This window comes from Eubalaena glacialis, chromosome 8 (assembly GCF_028564815.1).
Source record: "Eubalaena glacialis isolate mEubGla1 chromosome 8, mEubGla1.1.hap2.+ XY, whole genome shotgun sequence".
NCBI lineage: Eukaryota > Metazoa > Chordata > Mammalia > Artiodactyla > Balaenidae > Eubalaena > Eubalaena glacialis.
This window is the reverse complement of record NC_083723.1, coordinates 86,431,770-86,452,429: the sequence shown is the minus strand read 5'-3', so window position 1 is coordinate 86,452,429 and position 20,660 is coordinate 86,431,770. Positions and strand designations below refer to the sequence as shown.

Below are 20,660 nucleotides of genomic sequence, written 5' to 3'. Positions count from 1 at the left end.
TTTCCAACAAATTTAGTTTTTAAATGTTTTTTTTACACAATGGAAAGTCCTTTTTAGAATTTCTAAAAGATAAACCCAAATTAGAGGGAAAAGACTACTTAACCTCAAAGCCTACAGCAAAATAAGTAAAATGACTAGAGGGCAAATGACAAGTATTTATTAAATATACATACATATATATATTTCTAAGGGAAAAAAAACCTATATAAAACTCACTGAGTGACACTGTTTTTTCAAAGTGGCAATCAACATTCAAAAGGTTTGTAAAAACACCATTTAAAATTTCAAGTTCAGGGGCTCCCCTGGTGGCGCAGGGGATAAGACTCTGTACTCCCAATGCAGGGGGCCCAGGTTCGATCCCTGGTCAGGGAACTAGATCCCACATGCATGCCGCAACTAAGAGTTCACATGCTGCAACTAAGGAGCTGGCAAGCCACAACTGAGGAGCTGGCAAGCCGCAACTAAGGAGCTGGCGAGCTGCAGCTAAGTAGCCCACCTGCCACAACTAAGACCTGGCACAACCAAATAAATTAAAAACAAAACAAAACAAAATTCAAGTTCCAAGTCAGTTACCAATCACTGAACAAAGAAAATGAAGCAACAACAGCTGAAATCATAAACTAACCCTTTGTTCAGTGACTACAATTGGTGGGGTGAGATGGGGGACACCAAAAATACGCTGTTGCACCAATTTATATTTACTCCAAAAACAGAACGTCTAAAAAGGGAATCCAGGGATTACCCAGATAAGACAGAAAGGTCCTAATTCATCTATTATGTTGCCTGGAATTTCACTATGTAGTGAGCAGGGAATTTGGAACTCTCTACGGAAAATTCAGTGTCATATTCTTTCACTTAATCCATAGCAGCACATACCAATGGGCAAAACTTTGTTCCATTTCTAAAAATAGTTAAGCTGAGAAACTACTCAAAATCACATTTTTATACATAAGAAATTAAAATTTGGAACTCTCATTCCTTGTGACAAACAAGAAATGGCCCAAAGCCACAACACATAATTTCAAAATTTTTTCTTTAAATAAAAAAATCGTATTTCCCATGCAATTTTAAGAAATATATTTTCCCGTAGGGAATAAGAGAAATGTGATTTCATGAGAATTACTAAATCTTGGTGAGAGTCCAAAAGATCTAAAATAATAAAACTGGATATAAACTGACAAATTTCTATTGACTTAACTGCAGGTTAAGATTTTATCCTGTTGGCTTCCAGGAAAAAGCCTTAACAAGTTAAACTAGAATGATAAAATATGTATATATATAAATTCAGGAAGAAGCTAACAAGGACACAGAAAAAGCTATACACTGTGGTATTTCTGAGAATTTTTTTTTTGAGCCTTTTAAGTAGATGAGTCAATTTTGTGCTTTAAATATGTAAATTTCTGAGAATACTGTAGAATAATATTAGAAATAAAAGAAGAAACATTTGCACCACTACAGTCAGACAGTGCAAAAATGGTAAACTAAATAATTAAGGCTTTCTGCTCAACCAAGATGGTGATAATGGGCACTAGCCTATCTAGGCAAAAGGTGAAAAAAGCAAAAAACAGAAGAGAAAGGTACTCCTTTGAAGGGACTGGTTTACACTACTGTAATTTGTGTGTTAGATGACTTAATGCTATTTAGTCTGATGCTATAAAACAGTCCAGTTCCTTCTGGTGGAGAGATGGTGGAGTTACAATCATCAGGTGGCGGAGTTATGCTGAGTCATTTATCCAAAGATGAAAGAAGAGTAATTACGAACATCTGCAGTTGACAATGACCCACATATCTACTCAAAATGACAAAGAAATACAAACAACAAAACAAGGAGTATAGGCTGGCCGTACTAACAAACAGAACAATCAGATCAGATAAATGTCTAGATACTCAGATCTTAATTTTAACTCCTAATAAGTAGAAGGTTAGTACTGATGATATGATACTTAAACAATCTGACTGTGACAGCTAAGGTGAAACAAGAAGACAAGTAGATTTAGTGAAGAAAGAAATGGCACATGAGAACCTTGGTATTTAAGTTTTTTTTGTAGCCTTCTCTACCAGATCTATAGTAAATAACATCTTTGGAGTTTCTTAGAATATGTCTAGCTAATTTTTATGGCTGTTTCTCCTTATTTGATCGTTCAATTAGTGGCAGATTGGTCAAAAAGAAAGCTAAATTAGCCACACTGAGACACCAAACATGATGGAAACAATATTCCTTTCCATGAAGCAGGTAAAGTCTTATGCATGACAAACTAAGAAGTAAAATCATTGTTAGCTTGTCTAGGACTTAAAAAAAGGCTTCCTATAAGCCATTTTTATATGGAATTTGGAACTTTACAACTGGTAAAGTTAAATGTACTCCATAGAGATGAGGGTTACTAAAATACGCACCCAAAGATGAGTAATAATAAAACAACAACAACAAAAAAGGTTATCAGAAGCATCAAGGTACTGACCCATGTCCTGAAGGAGCAATGAAGTATAAACAACACTGCACTCTGTTATCAGGCATCTGACGTCTGTTCACCCTAGATTCTGCATTTAGGTAGTCCTCAAACTTACTATCAATGTAGTCGATAACAGGCTGCCAGCTGTAGAATGCAGATAAATAAAATAATTAAGTTGTAATTCTACATATGAACATACAACTGATGACTCTGTTAAAGGGCAATAATCAATATTTTTAAATACACAAAACCAATGTAACCAATGGAAGACATCTCAAATTATTCTACATATACTGATTCAAAAACAGATATAAATTACATTGAATAAATCTTGATTCATTATTTCTAAACTTTCCAAACGGAAGAAAACTGTTTAGAGTCAAACACAACTAAATTATCATATTATTTGCATTAATAAGTATATCAATGCTAAGACACTTTACAATACGAAAAATTATATTCAAAGAGTTTTATATTTCAAATGAAAAGATTAAACAATACAGAAACCTCATAATGAACTGTTACGTAGGTGTTTCAAAAGTTGACAGAAATTTACTTCAAAAAACAATGTGGAACTTGGGACTTCCCTGGTGGTCCAGTGGTTAAGAATCCACCTTCCAATGCAGGGGAAGTAGGTTCGATCCCTGGTTGGGGAACTAAGATCCCACATGCCGTGAGGCAACTAAGCCTGCGCACTCTAGAGCCTGCTCGCCGCAACTAGAGAGAAGCCCACGTGCCCCAACGAAGATCCCGCGTGCCCCAACAAAGACCAAACGCAGCCAAATAAATAAATAAATAAATAAATAAAAACAACAGTGTGGAACTCAAAGAAAAATTAAAATATTTTTTATAAGCTACTAAGATATTGCTTCCAATTAGAAAGCCATGGATGTTTTCTTCACTTATGACTTATGGAAAAACTGAAGGTCTAAAATCAGGTTTAAATTAGGATGTGATAGAAAATGGATAAAATTATAGTAAAGAATGAAAAGTTTCAAGTTTCTTATAATAATGAGAATTCTTTTATCTATGTTTTAGAATCTGTCTTCAAAATACTTCTATGAAAGGTGTTATTTTCATTTTATAGAAGAGGAAATCAGTTCAAAGAAGTTACGCAACATGACAAGTAAGTGGCAAAGTTGATATATGAACCCAAGTCATATTACATAAAGTTCAGTGACCTTCACTAAGATGAGAAGTTTTAAAATGTTAAGGTCAAAAAGTCTAACCACTCCCATTCCCAAATGCAGTGGAAAGCAGCAGTGACAAACCCTTCTTACCAATTACTATTATCCACTGCATCTCCAAATCCTGGGGTATCAACTATTGTGAGCAGCAACTGAACACCACCTTCTTTGATTAAAACTTTGGATTGTTCCACCTGTAAAAGTCATTGATACAGATATTAATACCATACATTATATCCTTGGTTTCCTACAACGTAAGAGGTAGGGAGATGAGTGTTAATCAAAACCAAATGGGAAGCTTTTTGCAAACTAAATCGACCCACCCACACACTTTCTTTAGAATCAATTACTGTTAGAAGTCTTGGTTACTTAAAAGAAAAGCACATATGTAAATAGTGGGTTTACGGCTCACTGTTGGTACAGAGAAGGAAAACAGGAACTGATAAAATAATATTAATTACTAAAGCCATACAATACGTATGTAACCTAAATGCACATCTAATAATACAAATAAACAATGTGCTTGAATGATTAAGTAATTCATAGAGATCAAATGTTATTAATCAGACAAGTACATTTAATTTACCATTTGCAGTAAACGTTTTCCTGCACTATCTCCATCTAGTTTAGTCCAAACCAATTACTCAAGTGAACTTATTACCATTTGCAAATCTTTCTCAGCATGGCTGTAATTATTTATACTGTGTTTACGTTATGGCTAAGATACAATTCTCTTCTCAAATGTGTTACTGTACACTCAGGCCAAAGCAATCAGCAAAGGTCAAGGCATTGAAAAAAAAATGTATTCTGGTAGGGTAAAACCCTACTAACTCTGATTAAAATCTTCAGTTCTCTTTATAATTTGTAAAAACGTTCTATTTGAGAAAAGGTATTGGACTTAAAAACAATAACAACATTTCCTCCTACAGTCTAAGATATTTTTGTAACCCCAAACTGTTTTAGAATGTAAAAATCATTCATCTTGGGCATACCCTGCTGCTACATAAAGCAAACACTGATTCAAACAGAAAAGGGGAATCATTCTCCTAGAAAAAGATAGGCTTTCATTCAATTTATATCAAATGTTTATTAAAACTAGAGGTTTCAGTTATGCTGATAAGCTAACTTAAGAGGCAAGAATTATACTCAAACTTTGAGTGCTACAAGCCATAAGATGGTACAAATTATGGTACCAATAAGTACTATTAGACTTAAGAGGGAAAGGGGGCTTCCCTGGTGGCACAGTGGTTGAGAATCTGCCTGCCAATGCAGGGGACACGGGTTTGAGCCCTGGTCTGGGAAGATCCCACATGCCGCGGAGCAACTGGGCCCGTGAGCCACAACTACTGAGCCTGCGTGTCTGGAGCCTGTGCTCCACAACAAGAGAGGCCGCGATAGTGAGAGGCCCGCGCACCGCGATGAAGAGTGGCCCCCGCTTGCCACAACTAGAGAAAGCCCTCGCACAGAAATGAAGACCCAACACAGCGATAAATAAATAAATAAATAAATTTGTTTTAAAAAAGAGGGAAAGGTAATCACATGAAAAGCAACTTCAACTATTTATGTTGGTTAACAGTGTTTGGAAAGGAAGAGCGACTAATTTCTGGGTAGAAAAAGTTTGGTTCACATTTAGAGATTACAGAAATGATGATGTCTTTCCATTTCCCTTCGACATTTTCTTACAGATGTTAGCTGATGGACGAGGAGTTGAGACTAAGACTGCTGAGCAAGAAAGTGTATAGCAGCATTGTCCAATAGAACTTTCTGAAATGATGGAAATGTTCTTTGTCTACACTATCCAATATGGCAGCTGCTTGTCCATGTGGCTACTTATCCCTTGAAATGTGACTAGAGCGACTGAGGAGCTGAATGTTTAATTTTATTTAACTTGAATTAACTTAAATTCAAATAACTTCATGTGGCTTAGTGACTACTGAATTGGACAGTGAAGGCTGATAGCAATCAAAAATTATTTTGTTAAAAGAGTATTATCAAAAAAAAAACTTGCTGAAACCGAAAATACTGCCTGAGATTTGGACATGCATGTCCATGGCGAGGCTTCCAATCTTTTAGACAAATAAGGGACAAAGCTCTTATCTTTTAGACCAATGGTCTTCAGACTGCTTTGATCCTAGTGTAAACTATCAGTGAAAATTTTAAACATCCCAAATATAAGTATGTTTATTTACCTACCAAACATACACAATTGGCAATCTGAACATTAAATATTAGTGTCAATTTCTCGTAAATTAAAAAAGTAAACATCAATAAATAAGGGTTCTAATATTTTCTGGTCACCTTCAATATCAACAATGGTTGCAACACTGCTTGGGAGACCACTGTTTCACACCACATAGCTAAGATAATACAGTTTGTCTGATATCAGCTTACTGTAATAACATGAGGGAAACCAAATAACTGCAGAAATAATCAGACTCATCAGGGCACATTATCAAAACTAAAAAAAATTAAGTGATATTACTTCATGTGGCTTAGGAAGTTCACATTCTATATATCTGGTAGTCCTCTATAGTTAAAAAGGACAATCTGGTTATATGTCAATTATATCTCCATTTAAAAAAAAAAAAAAGAAAAACGGATAATCTATTCAAATCTAACATGTCAATATATATCTAATTCTCCTCCATCTCCTTCAATAAAAACAGGTTATTCGTTTATGGTAACTGTCATTGAAGCAGAAATATCCAAAGTAATCATACCAGGCCTTCACCTAACAATTCTTTTAAATGACACAGTACCGTATATTAGAACTGATGCAAAAATGTAATTGTTCTACATGAATCATCTCCTGATTTTACTCCAAACCATTTCTGGTTCCCTTATTACCAAACAAAGCCCATTTCTACCTTCAGTACTAGGTTGTACACTAATCACACACCATAACCGCTTAAATTTTAAGATTTTTGTTTCCTTGTTTAAAAAAAATTAGTTGAACAACTTAATTGTTTATTGAAATGACAAGAAAAATGAAGATCTGTATTTTATATGCTTTAACGAGTCTGTTTATAAAGCTTCTTTTCTTCTTTGGCCTATGAAATTCTGTGTATCCATACATGGTCAAATACAAAGAAGACGGCAACATATGGAAGAAATCCAGAAAACATAACTGTAAACTAGTGCCATTCACAGGATCCAACTGTATCCTATCATCTGGTTTTGCAAGTATCCTCATGGGATCCATGGAAAACAAATTAGTTCAAGTCCAGGAATTTCAAACTTTTCTTAAGAAATCTATTCCAAATGGCCACTTTCCCATGCACTTTACTTAAGCAGGTCACATCAGCATATTTTATGGCATCACTCAGAGTTCCAAAAGAATGAATCAAGGGCACTTTCAACTGAGTTTCTCTCTGAAAAATAAAACTAAAGCCTATTTTATTGTCTATGTATAATTAATTAATTAAGGCCTCTTTTGGATGCCTAGATTCCAGAAACCCACACTTTTTTCTAATATTTTCAGTTTTTCAATCTGAGAGAAAGAAAAAGTCAAACTTTCACTGTTTATACAGCTTCAGTTCTTCCATTTTTGAAAGACTATTAAATACACTACACTTTTCTAACTTAATGTTTGAGTCATTTTTTAAAGATAAATAAAAAGTGTTACTTAATTAACTATATTAAAATTTGAGGAGAGGGTTAAAATTTTCTGTCAGGAGTTTACCTCCAACTATACTTGCTCAGGAGGTGGCATTATAGCCAAAACTCTGCAGAGACTTGAATAGTAGATACTTGAACAGCCTGTGATATTCCACTTAGCTCAAACACAAAATCTATTTTGATTATTTAATAACTCAAAAGACAAACATCATCTTAAACACTTCATTATGTTCAACAAGAAACTTAAAGAGGCAATGACCAATAGAATAGTTATGCTTAAAGACTACTTCCCTCTCATCAAGACCCAGAACTAGCTGAAAAGACACTTGATCTGAAGATTCTAATTCTGCCTTCCACTCTCTGAACCACTATACCTCATTCCCTTGTCTCCTTACACTGAGATCTTAATCCCCTTGTCCGTTTCATTTTCTATTAGCAAGCCCCCTCCTAAATCCTTTCTTTTCCTTTCCAGCTCAGATACCTTTCCATAAAATTCATAAACTTCAACTTTGACAGTAATTTCCATGCCATATGATGATCCTTTTACTTGTTCCTTCATCTCATGCCTCTCACAGTATGGCTTTTATTTGCTCCTTCAACTCATGTCCCTCCCAGTATGGCTCTTCCCAAGCTCTACCTTACAATCTCTGCCACCATGCTCAGCAAAGCACTTGATCTCCACTGGAAGAGGAGAGCACCCCCAATTTGTTGTTGCTATTTATTATTTAATCTTTAAAAATTGAAGTATAGTTGATTTACATTGTTTCAGGTGTATAGCAAAGTATGTATGTATGTATATATGTGTGTGTGTATATATATATATATATTCAGATTCTTTTCCATTATAGGTTATTACAAGATATTGAATATAGTTCCCTGTGCTATACAGTAGGTCCCTGTTGTTTATCTATTTTATGTATAGTGGTGTGTATATGTTAATCCCAAATTCCTAATTAATCCCCCCCCTTCCCCCTTGGTAACTATAAGTTTGTTTTCTAAGTCTGTGAGTCTGCTTCTGTTTTGTAAACAAATTCATTTGTATCATTTTTTTAGATTCCACATAAGTGATATCATATGGTATTTGTCTTTCTCTTTCTGACTTACTTCACTTCGTATAATAATCTCTAGGTCCGTCCATGTTGCTGCAATGGCATTATTTCATTCTTTTTTATGGCTGAGTAATATTCCATTGTGTGTGTGTGTGTGTGTGTATACACCACATCTTGTTTATCCATTCATCTGTCAGTAGACATTTAGGTTGCTTCCATGTCTTAGATAGTGCTGCTGTGAACACTGGGGTACATGTATCTTTTCGAATTAGAGTTCTCTCCAGATATATGCCCAGGAGTGGGATTGCTGGGTCATATGGTACCTCTATTTTTAGCTTTTTAAGGAACCTCCATACTGTTCTCCATAGTGGCTTCACCAATTCACATTCCCACCAACAGTGTAGGAGAGTTCCCAACAGCATCCCCAATTTGTTTGAAGCAACACTGAATCTTCCCTCCTGTTCAGTGGAATAGATCCCTTTTTTTCCTAAGGCTAATTTCTCAATCTATGCTGGGGATCTGACCAATTTCCATTTTAGAGTCATTTTGACAAATATTTAGACTATTTCCCCTGTATCTTCAATCTCTTATCTCTTAGGGAGTGATTCCCCATAGGATATAAACATTCTCAGGTCTTTTTTGGAAATAAAAACCAAACCACTGTCTCTGTCCCCTACACTCAACCTCTAGGTATTCCCTCTCATCCCTTTCTTCATAGCTCTACCCCCATCTTCACTGCCTCACAAATCACTTCTCAACCCACTGTCATCTGCCCCTCTATTCCTACTATTTCACTAAAATATACTTTGCCAAGGTCACCTATACCACCCTATAGCAGCACCTTTCTCACTAAATCATAGTTGTTTGCTATATCCTTCATATGACTGTGACATCCTTGAGAACTCTGTGTCCATCATCCTTGAAGCCCTCAAACCTGGTAAAAGACAAGCATTCAATCATCTGTTCTGTGTATGACTGGTTCAAAAAACTATCAAAACTGGACCAACATCAACAGGAGAGTTTCCTAATTGGACTCTGTAAAAATGTTTCAAGGAGTCATAAGATGTTATCTTAGGGATAGGATTCACTGTTTTCACTTCTTCTCACCTCCAAAATTTTTGTACCCATTTAATCTAAAATAGTGATTTATTAGACTTCACAGACGAAGAAAAAATGTTTTAAAGGGGACCAACATAAGGCTACCAACAAAGAACTTGAAAAAAAAAAACTACCACTGTCATTTCACAAAAGAAACTGAAATGGATTTAGTCTCAGAATAAAGGACAGTCTTTCCCTAGGAGACAGCTGGCAACCTTTTGCTGACATGAAATAAGATATATTTTCAAATATAACAAAACTATAAAATTTGCTACCATATATACAACATTGTAATATTTTTCTTAAAATTTTTGTTAATCTGAGCGCCTATATTTGAGATTGGAATATGAAGTAGAGCTCAAGTGTTCAATTTTTTCTATCACTTTATTTTAATCAGTCTATTGGGAAAATATATATATGAATGAAAGGGAAAGTAACATGGTGCCATTTCATTCAATTTGAAATATTCTGAAAGAACTAAGGAAAAACAGTTCACTCTCTTTCTTCCCACAGAGATAGGATGAAACCAGTCTGCAGCAGGCCAGAAACACTACAGAGGAGTGGTCCACAAAGTATAGTACCCAGACTGGCAGCTGCATAGTTTGGGAACTTACTGGAAATGCAAATTCTTTGGGCCCTGCCTCAAACCTACCAAACAGAAAACTCTGGGGAGGGGGACTCAACAATCTGTTTGAGCAAGGCTTCCAAGTGATTGTGATACACACTGAACTTTGAGAACCACTGGTATAAAGAACTACAGGACTAGAATGTCAGCTCACATTTGGAACTGCACAGCTCAGGTACCTAAGGCCAAAGATAGGAGGTTGGGAATTAATCTCAGAAGATTTCTATCTATTACTGAAAGTTCACTCAAATCAGAACCACTGATATACCAGAAACTCAGAATCATTTCTCTGCTCAGAGTAGATGGTTTCTCCTTCCTTCCAAGACTGTGAATGTGAAGGAATTTCTTCTTTAAGATATAAGCCTCTTGTAAATAAACAATGCTCAGGGAAGAGATTATGAAATTGTGGTCTTTATTAAAATTTCACTCCCTGTTTGGCCACATCACAGATGTTTCTTCTCTTCTTCTTCTTTTTGACAGTTGGAAGTGTTCCAGAAAGGCTTCAGGTCAGGGAAATTGCAGACATTTGCCTTTTGAAACTCAGGATTGTATGTTTTTCCTGGTCTAATATGTCTGGGCTGAGATGTAATACTTCTGATCACTCTTCACTAAAAGAATTTAAGAGCTTCTAAGAGCAGATCATCTGCTAGATTATCGAGCTTGGTGAAAAGCCAGTCAACTGTAAAAGAAAACTACATTCTATTCTCTAACTACACCGAATGACTAGGAACATGTCATGTTCTCTCCTGGGTAAGTGAAGAAAACAGTTCAGATGATCTTCATCTTGTTTCCAGTATATCAAGGAATACCTCCATGGTATAGTCAGGAAAGAGGACTTCTCTGGGATTCTAATCAGGATCAACCCAGTTCTCAAATGTTAATGTCTCACTTTTGGTAAAGGGGGGAGATTTAACAGTGGTACACAAGCCTTTGTCTTAAAAATCTTACTAGAGATACCCTTAGTCCTAATTACTCCTTTGTTTTCAAAACAGGGAGAACTAGGAAGATATTCACAATAGAAGAGGACACTTGTGTTATCTTAAAAAGGAAGGCAAAGTGAGTTTAGACAGGATTATTTTGGAGACAGACCAATGTAAACAGAATTCTTACAAACTGAGAGCCTCTCCCACCACCTTTAACAAATGCCAGCCTGGGAGAAATTATCTGCAATGACTGAAATGTAAGGGACCATCACCTAGATAAGACACTTCTCCAAATTAAGAAGGAAAAGATAGGAAATATTAAGATGGTCCAAGCACTTCAATGAAATCTGAACAATTAATGAGTATAAAAGATACGTTCAATCTCATAAGAAATCAAAGAAAATAAACTGAAATGATGAAATGTGTTTATGCACACACACATGCACAACAGAAATGAGTACTTATGTCCACCAAAAGATGTATACAAGAATATTTATGTTAGTCAAAAAGTGAAAGCCCAAATGCTTATCTACAACAGAGGGGATACACTGTGATATATTCATGCAGTGGAATATTATGCAACAATGAAAAGAACTACAGCTACACAACATGAATAAATACCACAGACATAATCTTCAGTGAAAGAAATCAGACAGGAATATATCTAAATGAAGTTCAAGAACAGACAAAATTAATCTATGGAGATAGAAGTCAGAAAGGTGTTTAATTTGGGGGTGGGTATAATACTGAGTGAGAGGAGGCATAAGGAAGCCTTCCAGGGTCCTAGAAACATACTATATCTTAATCTGGGTGTGGTTAACTGGATATATGAATACATATATAAAAACTCATCAAGTTCTATGCTTAAATTTGTGCCCTTTTAGTACACAAATTACACATCAATTTAAAAATTAAATTAAAAAAATTCTGCTCAAGACAAAATAAAAATAATCAACAAAACTTCAAAAAAGATAATCAAATTTAAAATTATTCCACTTAATCTATGATAGTGTTTTATAAAACTTCACAGACCCAAAGAAAGATAAACAAAACTTCAAAGACCCTCAAAGTTTGAAATATCCCAACTAAACACTAAGTCTTATAAATTTTTAAAACTTCTTTGTTCAGTCATTCAACAAATATGGGATGCTAACGTATAACAGATGCAGTTCTAGGAACTTAGCTTGCAGCAGTGAATAAAGTGAAGTTCCTACCCTTATAGAGCTTACACATTTGGAGCCTGGGGTGGGAATTAGAAGGAGTTTATAGGGTGGTCAGGAAAGGCCTCCTTAAGAAAGCAACTTTTAAGCAGAGAACTGATGAAAATTATGAAGCAAGCCATGAGGATATCTCAGGGAAAACCACTGCAAGCAGAGAAACAGAAGTGGAAGGCCCCTGTGGTGGAAGTAGGATTAGCCTGTTCAAAGAACAACAAGGAGGTTGGTTTGGTCAGAGCAGAATAAGCCAAAAGTGGACAAGTGTAAGAACTAGGTTGGGGGGAGGGGGAGTAAAACAATCTCTCATTGTTTGAGCAAATACTTTGTTGCAGAGCATGTTAAACTAGATTTCTATGTGATGAATTCCTTAGATTGCATGTGCCAATACTTTCACCTGTTCAGACACTAGCAAAAATCACTGCATTGGGTGAATCAAGAGAGCTAGAAATATTGTCCATTTGCCTTTATTAAACAAAGTAAAATAAAACATGGTAAGGTACAAAACTTTTATGAGTTAATTGGCTCCCATCATCCACCAAGCAGTTTACTGGAATTTCAAGCCTAGTCCTACAGTCAGTCAATACCCTCCAGAGTCCAGCTGGAAAATTCAAATCTAATAAGCAACAGCAAACATTATGTGTGCACCATTTGATATTTTAAAAATAAAACAAACAAACAAAAAAACACTTCTCTTAAGTATTCCTTACTTGCCAGCATCAGATAGATCAGCCTTATGACCTAATTTTCTGGGTTGTTTTTTTTTAAACTAAACTTTCATATATTACATAACTATGAAGTGATGACTTCACCGATCAAATCATTTTGTCTTCATTTTGTCTAAATTGCCTAACTGGGATTAGACAAAATATCTCCAAATGTAAGATTTTTAAAGGCAAAGGCAATATAAATCAAAGAAAATTGACAACTTGTTGGACCAAACATTATTAAAAAGTAAAGAAAAGCTAATCCACTTATTAAGAAATGGTTAATCTGTTAAACTAACACTTATTAAATATCTACAGTATAAAGATAGTACAGTTGATACACTACAGACTAAACCAGATTTGCTTAGATTTGTATCCTAGTTCTGGTACTCTAACTACATGATCTTGGCATATCACCATCTCTGTGCCTCAATTTCCACATCTGTAAAATGGGGATAAGAATACCACTTACCTCATAAAGTTACTGAAAGAATTAAATAAGTAAATGCATCTAAAGTGTTTGGAATAGTACCTGGAAGATGTTAATGACTCACGGAATGTTGTTTTATTATTATTAATCTAGACCTGGCACTATGCTATGTGCTAAAACTACAAAGAGGACTCAGAAAATTTCCTCACCAGCACTAATCACCAAGAATACCACTCGTAGATACATAACCATTAATATTTAACAGATATTTTACAGTAAATATTACTGAATTTAGGAATCTACACTGTGGGGTTCCCTTAACATTTCTACATACCTAGTTACTAATCCTGGATTTAAATACTTAAATTAAGAAAGCTAAAAGTATATCTTCTTGCTTAGGGTTAAAATATTCAATGCATCACAAAATAAGCAATGCAGTACAGTATCAAGTTTTTATCAACAGAACACATATTTGCAGGTAATTTGAAATCTCAAGCTCCATGAAGGATATTTTTAAAATTCCTGGGCGTCCCTGGTGGCACAGTGGTTAAGAATCCACCTGCCAATGCAGGGGACACGGGTTCGAGCCCTGGTCTGGGAAGATCCCACATGCCGCGGAGCAACTAAGCCCGCGCACCGCAACTACTGAGTGTGCGCTTTAGGGCCCACAAGCCGCAACTACTGAGCCCGTGTGCCACAACTACTGAAGCTCGCGTGCCTACTGCAACGAAGAGTAGGACCCGCTCGCAGCAACGAAGACCCAACGCAGCCAAAAATAAATAAAATAAACAAATGTAAAAAAAAATTTTTTTTTAATTCCTAAAACAGAGAAAACTTTAAAAAGGAGAAATAAAATATCCAGCTCCAGAGTCACTGCCTCAATAAAACATGCTCCTGCCAGAACTGTTTTCTCCACTTCTCTTCCGCTTCTGTGCTGTGTATTACCACATCAATCCACCAACAATTTTTTCAATCAATAGTTTAGAGCAGTGCTGCCCAAAAAAAATGTAATGTGAGCCACATAATTTTAAAATTTTCAGTAGCCACTTTAGAAAGTAGTAACAGGTGAAATTAATGTATTTTATTTAACCCAATATAACCAATTATCATTACTGCAAAATGTAATCAATAGAAAAATTTATTAATGAAATAACATTCTTTTTTTTTACAAACTAAGTCTTCAAAATCTGGGGTGTATTTTATACTTGCATAACATCTCAATTTGGACTACCCACATTTTAAGAGCTCAACAGCCACATGTGGCTACCAGCTACTGTACTGGACAATGCAGAGCTAGAGAGTCTAGCACTTCACTATATGGGCCAGCAACATGAGCATCACCTTGGATTTTGTTAGAAATACTGAATCTCAGCCCACCTCAGACCTACTAGAACAGGAACTAAATTTAACAAGCTCCCCAGGTGATCTGAATATACATTAAAGATCAAGAAGTACTAAATTAGACCACACATAGCTTGTAAGCCTTAACAAATTGCTATTGCCGTTCAACTACCATGTGGTATCATGCCACTCACTAATACAGAACACTGTATTTAAATAATAATGGCTTCCACAGGAATCATGTTTTCTCTACACTGTCCAACAGAATTTTCTGCAATGGTGGAAACATATCTGTGCTGCCCCAAATGGTAGCCACTTGCCACATATGACTACTGAGCATTTGAAATGTGACTGGTGCAACTGAGAAAGTGAATTTTTAGTTTTATTGACTTTTAACTCATGCAAACTTAAATAGCTACTACATATGACAAGTAGCTACCATAATGCAGCATAACTCCAGCTGTTACTACATCCCAGTATACTCTCTAGGAGGTTCCTCAAGACAAATTTATAAGGTTCTAATCAAGAAAATTCCTCTAATTACCTGCACTTCTCTCAATAAATCAATCTCTCTTTTTTATCAGCAACCATGTTTACCACTTTACATTGGCTAAGGCCAAACTTGAAATCTACCTCTATGGAAATATAATACAAGTTATAGAATGTGTTTTGTATCTGTTAACATTACCCCACCTTATCATAAGTTAACAATATACATACCTGTACAGTCTTTTTTATTCTATGGGAAGGACCTGGATACTCTGGAGAATACAAATCTGTGAGGAATAATGAGTTGATTAATGTTGACTTTCCCAGTCCAGATTCACCTAAAAGAAATAGAGGTGGAAATCTGTTAAACTCAGCTACCTTATCAAGCTTAAATATTCAACCAATGCTATAATCAAACTTGCTTTTATGCAAGTACTTCTTAGTGGGACAAGGAAGTGACATTAGAAAATATACTATAAAGACTCTCTATTAGAATAAATTCTTTGCCCTCATTTTCTTATCTATCAAATTAGACTCATGTTTCCAAGGATTTTTACCTTTATAATTCTACCATCTGTGTTCTTTAAAAGTAATGTATCTGTAGTCACCATTTTTAACAGTAATGTATTCCTAGAGATAAAAGTTAGTCATGAAGGAAACATCCCAGCTGGATTATATATTGCTGCTTCAGTGAAATAAAAAAATAAAAGAAGTATAAACGTTTATTACACACAATGAATGACCAAGGCAACAAATCATGCAGCTATGAAAAGTAGAAATCTGCTGATAAAAAGAAGAAAAATTAATCACAATGCATATTAGTACAAAAGTGAACCACAAAAAAATACTTCCAATTTACCCATATACCAATCAGCTTAAGTATAAAGGGTACTTCTCTATAAACCAGACTCCAAAAAATCATGGGTAATTACTTTTTATAAAAATGCTCCTGCTTGAAGTAGGAAAGGAGGGAGGTAAGACACGATTTCCACTAAGATTCACATACTCTTCTCTGACCCTTCATGTCAAGTCTAGTACAACATACCAAATGTACAGATATTTTTTACTAAAATGTAAACAGCTTCAGGATATACATAATACAAAGTTAAAATAGATTAAAAGTCATATAATAATTATCAATTAATATGGCACCAGGTTAAAGAATCTAGTTATTGTTAATAGTTCAGTGAGTTTAATAGGCATCTTTAGCCTAAATAACTGATATCACAATATTAACCTTACTATTTCTATTTCTAGGTTGAGTTCTTTTGATATTGGCTCTCAAGAAAGGTAAGAACCGGGTGACTTCCTTGGTGGCGCAGTGGTTAAGAATCCGCCTGCCAATGCAGGGGACACAGGTTCGATTCCCTGGCCCGAGAAGATCCCACATGCCGCGGAGCAACTAAGCCCGTGTGCCACAACTACTGAGCCTGCGCTCTAGAGCCTGTGAGCCACAACTACTGAGCCCATGCACCACAACTACTGAAGCCCATGCACCTAGAGCCCGTGCTCTGCAACGAAGAGTAGCCCCCACCCGCTGCAACTAGAGAAAGCCCGTGTGCAGCAATGAAGCCCCAGCGCAGCCAAAAATAAATAAATAAATAAATAAAATTTAAAAAAAAAGAAAAGAAAGAAAGGTAAGAACCATTGTAGGTGGTCTGGGCTTAGTCCCTTTGAATGAGGAAGGATACCCTTTCTTCTAGACGTAGAAATTTCTAAGTCACAGGAAAATAAGTTATAGGTTCCCCATACCTGCTTCTTTCTAAACTCTTAAACCTTGAATAAAGAAGGAAAGACTAGAATAAAACCCAAGTACTTGGGGATAATCAGAAGTATCTACAATATTTTCATTTAGAAGCAACCCTGCCCTTGAACCATTGCTATAAAACTCCTCACCAAATCCTCCTTGGTTGGGACACACAGTTTTCGAGGCACAAGGCCGCTGTGTCCCCCTTTGCTTGGCAAAGCAATAAAGCTATTACTTTCTACTTCACCCAAAACTCTGTCTCCAAGATTCAATTCAGCACCAGTGCACAGAGGCTGAGTTTTCAGCGTCATTCCCTCAAACAAGAAGGAACAGAGCAGACTTTACTCAGATAAAACATTCTAACCTCTTTGGGGCTGTCAGAAGGACTAGTGTTGCCTAACTGGGATTTCAGGTTGGAGAAGCACGGGGCATCGCTGGTTAAAGTGCAGGAGGACTACAGATGCCTGAAGCAAAAAATTATGGGTGGAGAGACACAACAGACCACCTAAGGCCCTGAGGAGACTTTGAGGTAAAACTCCTTGGAGAATTAAGACATTCAAAAGAAACCATGTATGCAGGGGGAACTGAGAAAGCCACATACAGGCTCAAGCAATAAACATGCTCAGAAAAGTTGTGAAAAGGTATTAAACTTTCACTTTAGGCTGGATCTCTAGGCTCAGAGCATGCCCAGCTAATCATCAGACATCTGCCCTGACATATGACCAAGTCTGCAAAGACAGGGCAGGGTGAGGTTTTTCAAATGCATATTTTTCAACAACAACAACAACAACAAATCACAAGGCATTCAAAGAAACAAGAAAACATAGCCCATAGAAAGGAACAAAACAAAATCCCAGAAACCATCCCTGAAGCAGCATAGATAGTGGACTTGCTAGATGAGGACTTTAAAATAGCTGTCTTAGAGAAAGACAAATATCATATCTCTTATATGTGAAATCTAAAAAAAACGGGGGTACAAATGAATTTATTTACAAAACAGAGATAGAGTTTTGTAGAAACAAAGTAGAAAACAAACTTATGGTTATGGGGGTTGGGGGGATAAATGAGAAGATTGGGATTTATATATATACACTACTATATATAAAATACATAACTAATAAGGACCTACTGTATAGCTCAGGGAACTTTACTCAATACTCTGTAATGGCCTATATGGGAAAAGAATCCAAAGAAGAGTGGATATATGTATAACTGATTCACTTTGCTGTACATCTGAAACTAACACAATGCTGTAAATCAACTATACTCCAATAAAAATTTTTTTTAAATAAATAAATTTAGGGACTTCCCTGGTGGTCCAGCGGTTAAGACTCTGCGCTCCCAATGCAGGTGGCCCGGGTTCAATCCCTGGTCAGGGAACTAGATCCCGCATGCCGCAACTAAGAGCCCACATAACACAACTAAAGACCTGGTACAGCCAAATAAATAAGTAAATAAATTTAAATAGCAAAAAAATAATAATAATAAATTAAACAAAATAGCTGTCTTAAATATGTCCAAAGAGCTAAAGAAAACAATGAACAATTGATGGAGATCAGGAAAACAACGTAAGAACAAAACCAGAATTTAACAAAGAAATAGAAATTGTGTAAAAAAACCAAACCAAACCAAAACAAAACAGAAAAACAAAAATTCTGGAGCTCAAAAACACAATTGAAAAAATTCACTAGAGAGGTTCAAAAGCAACTGAGCATGTCTAAAAAAGAATCAGCAAACTTGGAAGACAGGACAATTAAAATGATTGAGTCTAAGGAGAAAAAAGAATGAAGAAAAGTAAACACAGCCTAAGGGATCTATGTGGGACACCATTTATTGAACTATTATATACAGTATGAGTTTTAGAAGGAAAAAGGGAAAGGGTCAAATAGATTATTTGAAGGAAAAAAAAAATGACCAAATTTTTTCCCAATTTGATGACAGAGATGAATCTACAAATCCAAGAATCTCACTGAACTAGTAGGATAAACCCAGGAACCCGCACTGAGACACATGATAAAACTGATAAAAAACAAAGACAAAAAGAGAATCTTGAAAGCAGCAAGAGAGAAGCAACATATCACATATAAGGTATCATCAATAAGATTAGCAGCTGATTTCTCAGCAGAAACTTTGGAGACCAGAAGACAATGTGATGATACAACTGTCAAATGAGAATTCTATGTCTGGCAAAATCGTGCTGAAAAGCTGAGGCAGAAATTAAGATATTTCCAGATAAACAAAAACTGAGGGGATTCATTATCACTACACATCCTCCACAAGGAATGCTGAAGGGAGTCCTTCATTTGAAATGAAAGAACCCTGGACAATAATTCAAAGCCACATAAACATCCCCAGTAAAGGTAAATACATGGACAAATATAAAAACTGGTATTATTGTAATTTCGGTTTCTAACTCCACTTTACATTTTCTGTAAGACTTGAAAGACGAATGAATAAGAAATAATTAGAAGTCTGTGTTATTGAGTATACAATGTTTAAAGATACAATTTGTGACATCAATAATAAAAAAAAAGTATGTGGGGGCTGTATATGAGTAGTTTGTATATGTAATTAAAATTAAATTGGTATAAATTCAAGTTAGGTTATTATAATTTAAGATTTTATATATAATCTCTATGATAACTACAAAGAAAGCATCTACAGAAAATACAAATAAGGAAATGAGAAAGGGAATCAAAACACGATGCTACGAAACATCAACTAAACACAAAAGAAGGCAGTAAAGGAGAAAATGATATATTCAAAAGCTGTAACACATACAGAAAACAACAAAACGACAAAACTAAGTTCTCTGTTACCAGTAATTACTTTACATGTACATGGATTAAATGCCTTAATCAAAGGCACAGACTGCCAGAATGGCTAAAATAACCCGATCCAACTGTATGCTATCTGTAAGATCTAAAGACTTTAGATCTAAGGACACACACAAGTTGAAAGTAAAAGGATAAAAAAGATATTCCATGTAAGCAGTAATCAAAAGAGGTGAGATGGCTATACTTGTATCAGACAAAAGAGACTTAAGTAAAAAATTGTTACAAGATACAAATTAGGATTTATTATCAATAAAAGGGTCAATTCATGACGTGGATATTATTACAGAATTATAAACATATATACACCAAACATCAGAGCCCCAAAATATATAAAGGAAACACTGACAAAATTTTGAAGGGGAAAATAGACAGTTTTACAATAATAATTGGAGAGTTCAATATTCCACTTTAAATAATGGATAGAAGAACCAGACAGAAGATAAATTAGAAAACAGAGGACTTGAACAACACTATAAACCAACTGGACCTAATAAACATAGACAAAATACTCCATTCAACAACACCAAAGTACACATTTTTCTCACGTGCACAGGGAGTATTTTTCAAGACTGACCATAAAACCAAGTACATCTTGATAAACTTTAAAAGATTTAAATCATCTTTTCCTATCACAAGGAAATGAGACTTGAGATCAATAACAGAAAGAAAATGAAAAAATTAACACATATAAGGAAATTAAACAATACACTCAAACAAAAAAAATCAGAAAGTGTGGATCAGAAAGTGTGGATATTACTCCCAATTTTACAGAAATAAAAAAAATTATAAGAGTACTATTAATAACTGTATGTCAATAAACTGGATAACATAAATGAAAAGGACAAATTCCATAAGACAAAAACTTAGAAACAATGAGGAATTAAGAGAACATATACAGTGAAAGGCAAACAGGCCTCTCAGATACTGATAAAGTGATTAAAAAAT

General features: G+C 35.3%; 1 protein-coding gene across 3 annotated transcripts in view; it reads right to left on the bottom strand.

Annotated features, from left to right (window-relative positions):
* The window catches only part of SEPTIN7 (septin 7), a 68,877-nt gene that overhangs the window by 31,639 nt on the left and 16,578 nt on the right, over window positions 1-20,660 (bottom strand). For all 3 annotated transcript variants that reach the window (XM_061197915.1, XM_061197913.1, XM_061197914.1), the window contains exons 3-5: window positions 15,363-15,469; window positions 3,731-3,831; window positions 2,460-2,594 (exon numbers count right to left, since the gene is read on the bottom strand). In XM_061197915.1, coding sequence (XP_061053898.1) covers window positions 2,460-2,594; window positions 3,731-3,831; window positions 15,363-15,469 — 343 coding nt within the window. The remainder of the gene's footprint in view (window positions 1-2,459; window positions 2,595-3,730; window positions 3,832-15,362; window positions 15,470-20,660) is intronic.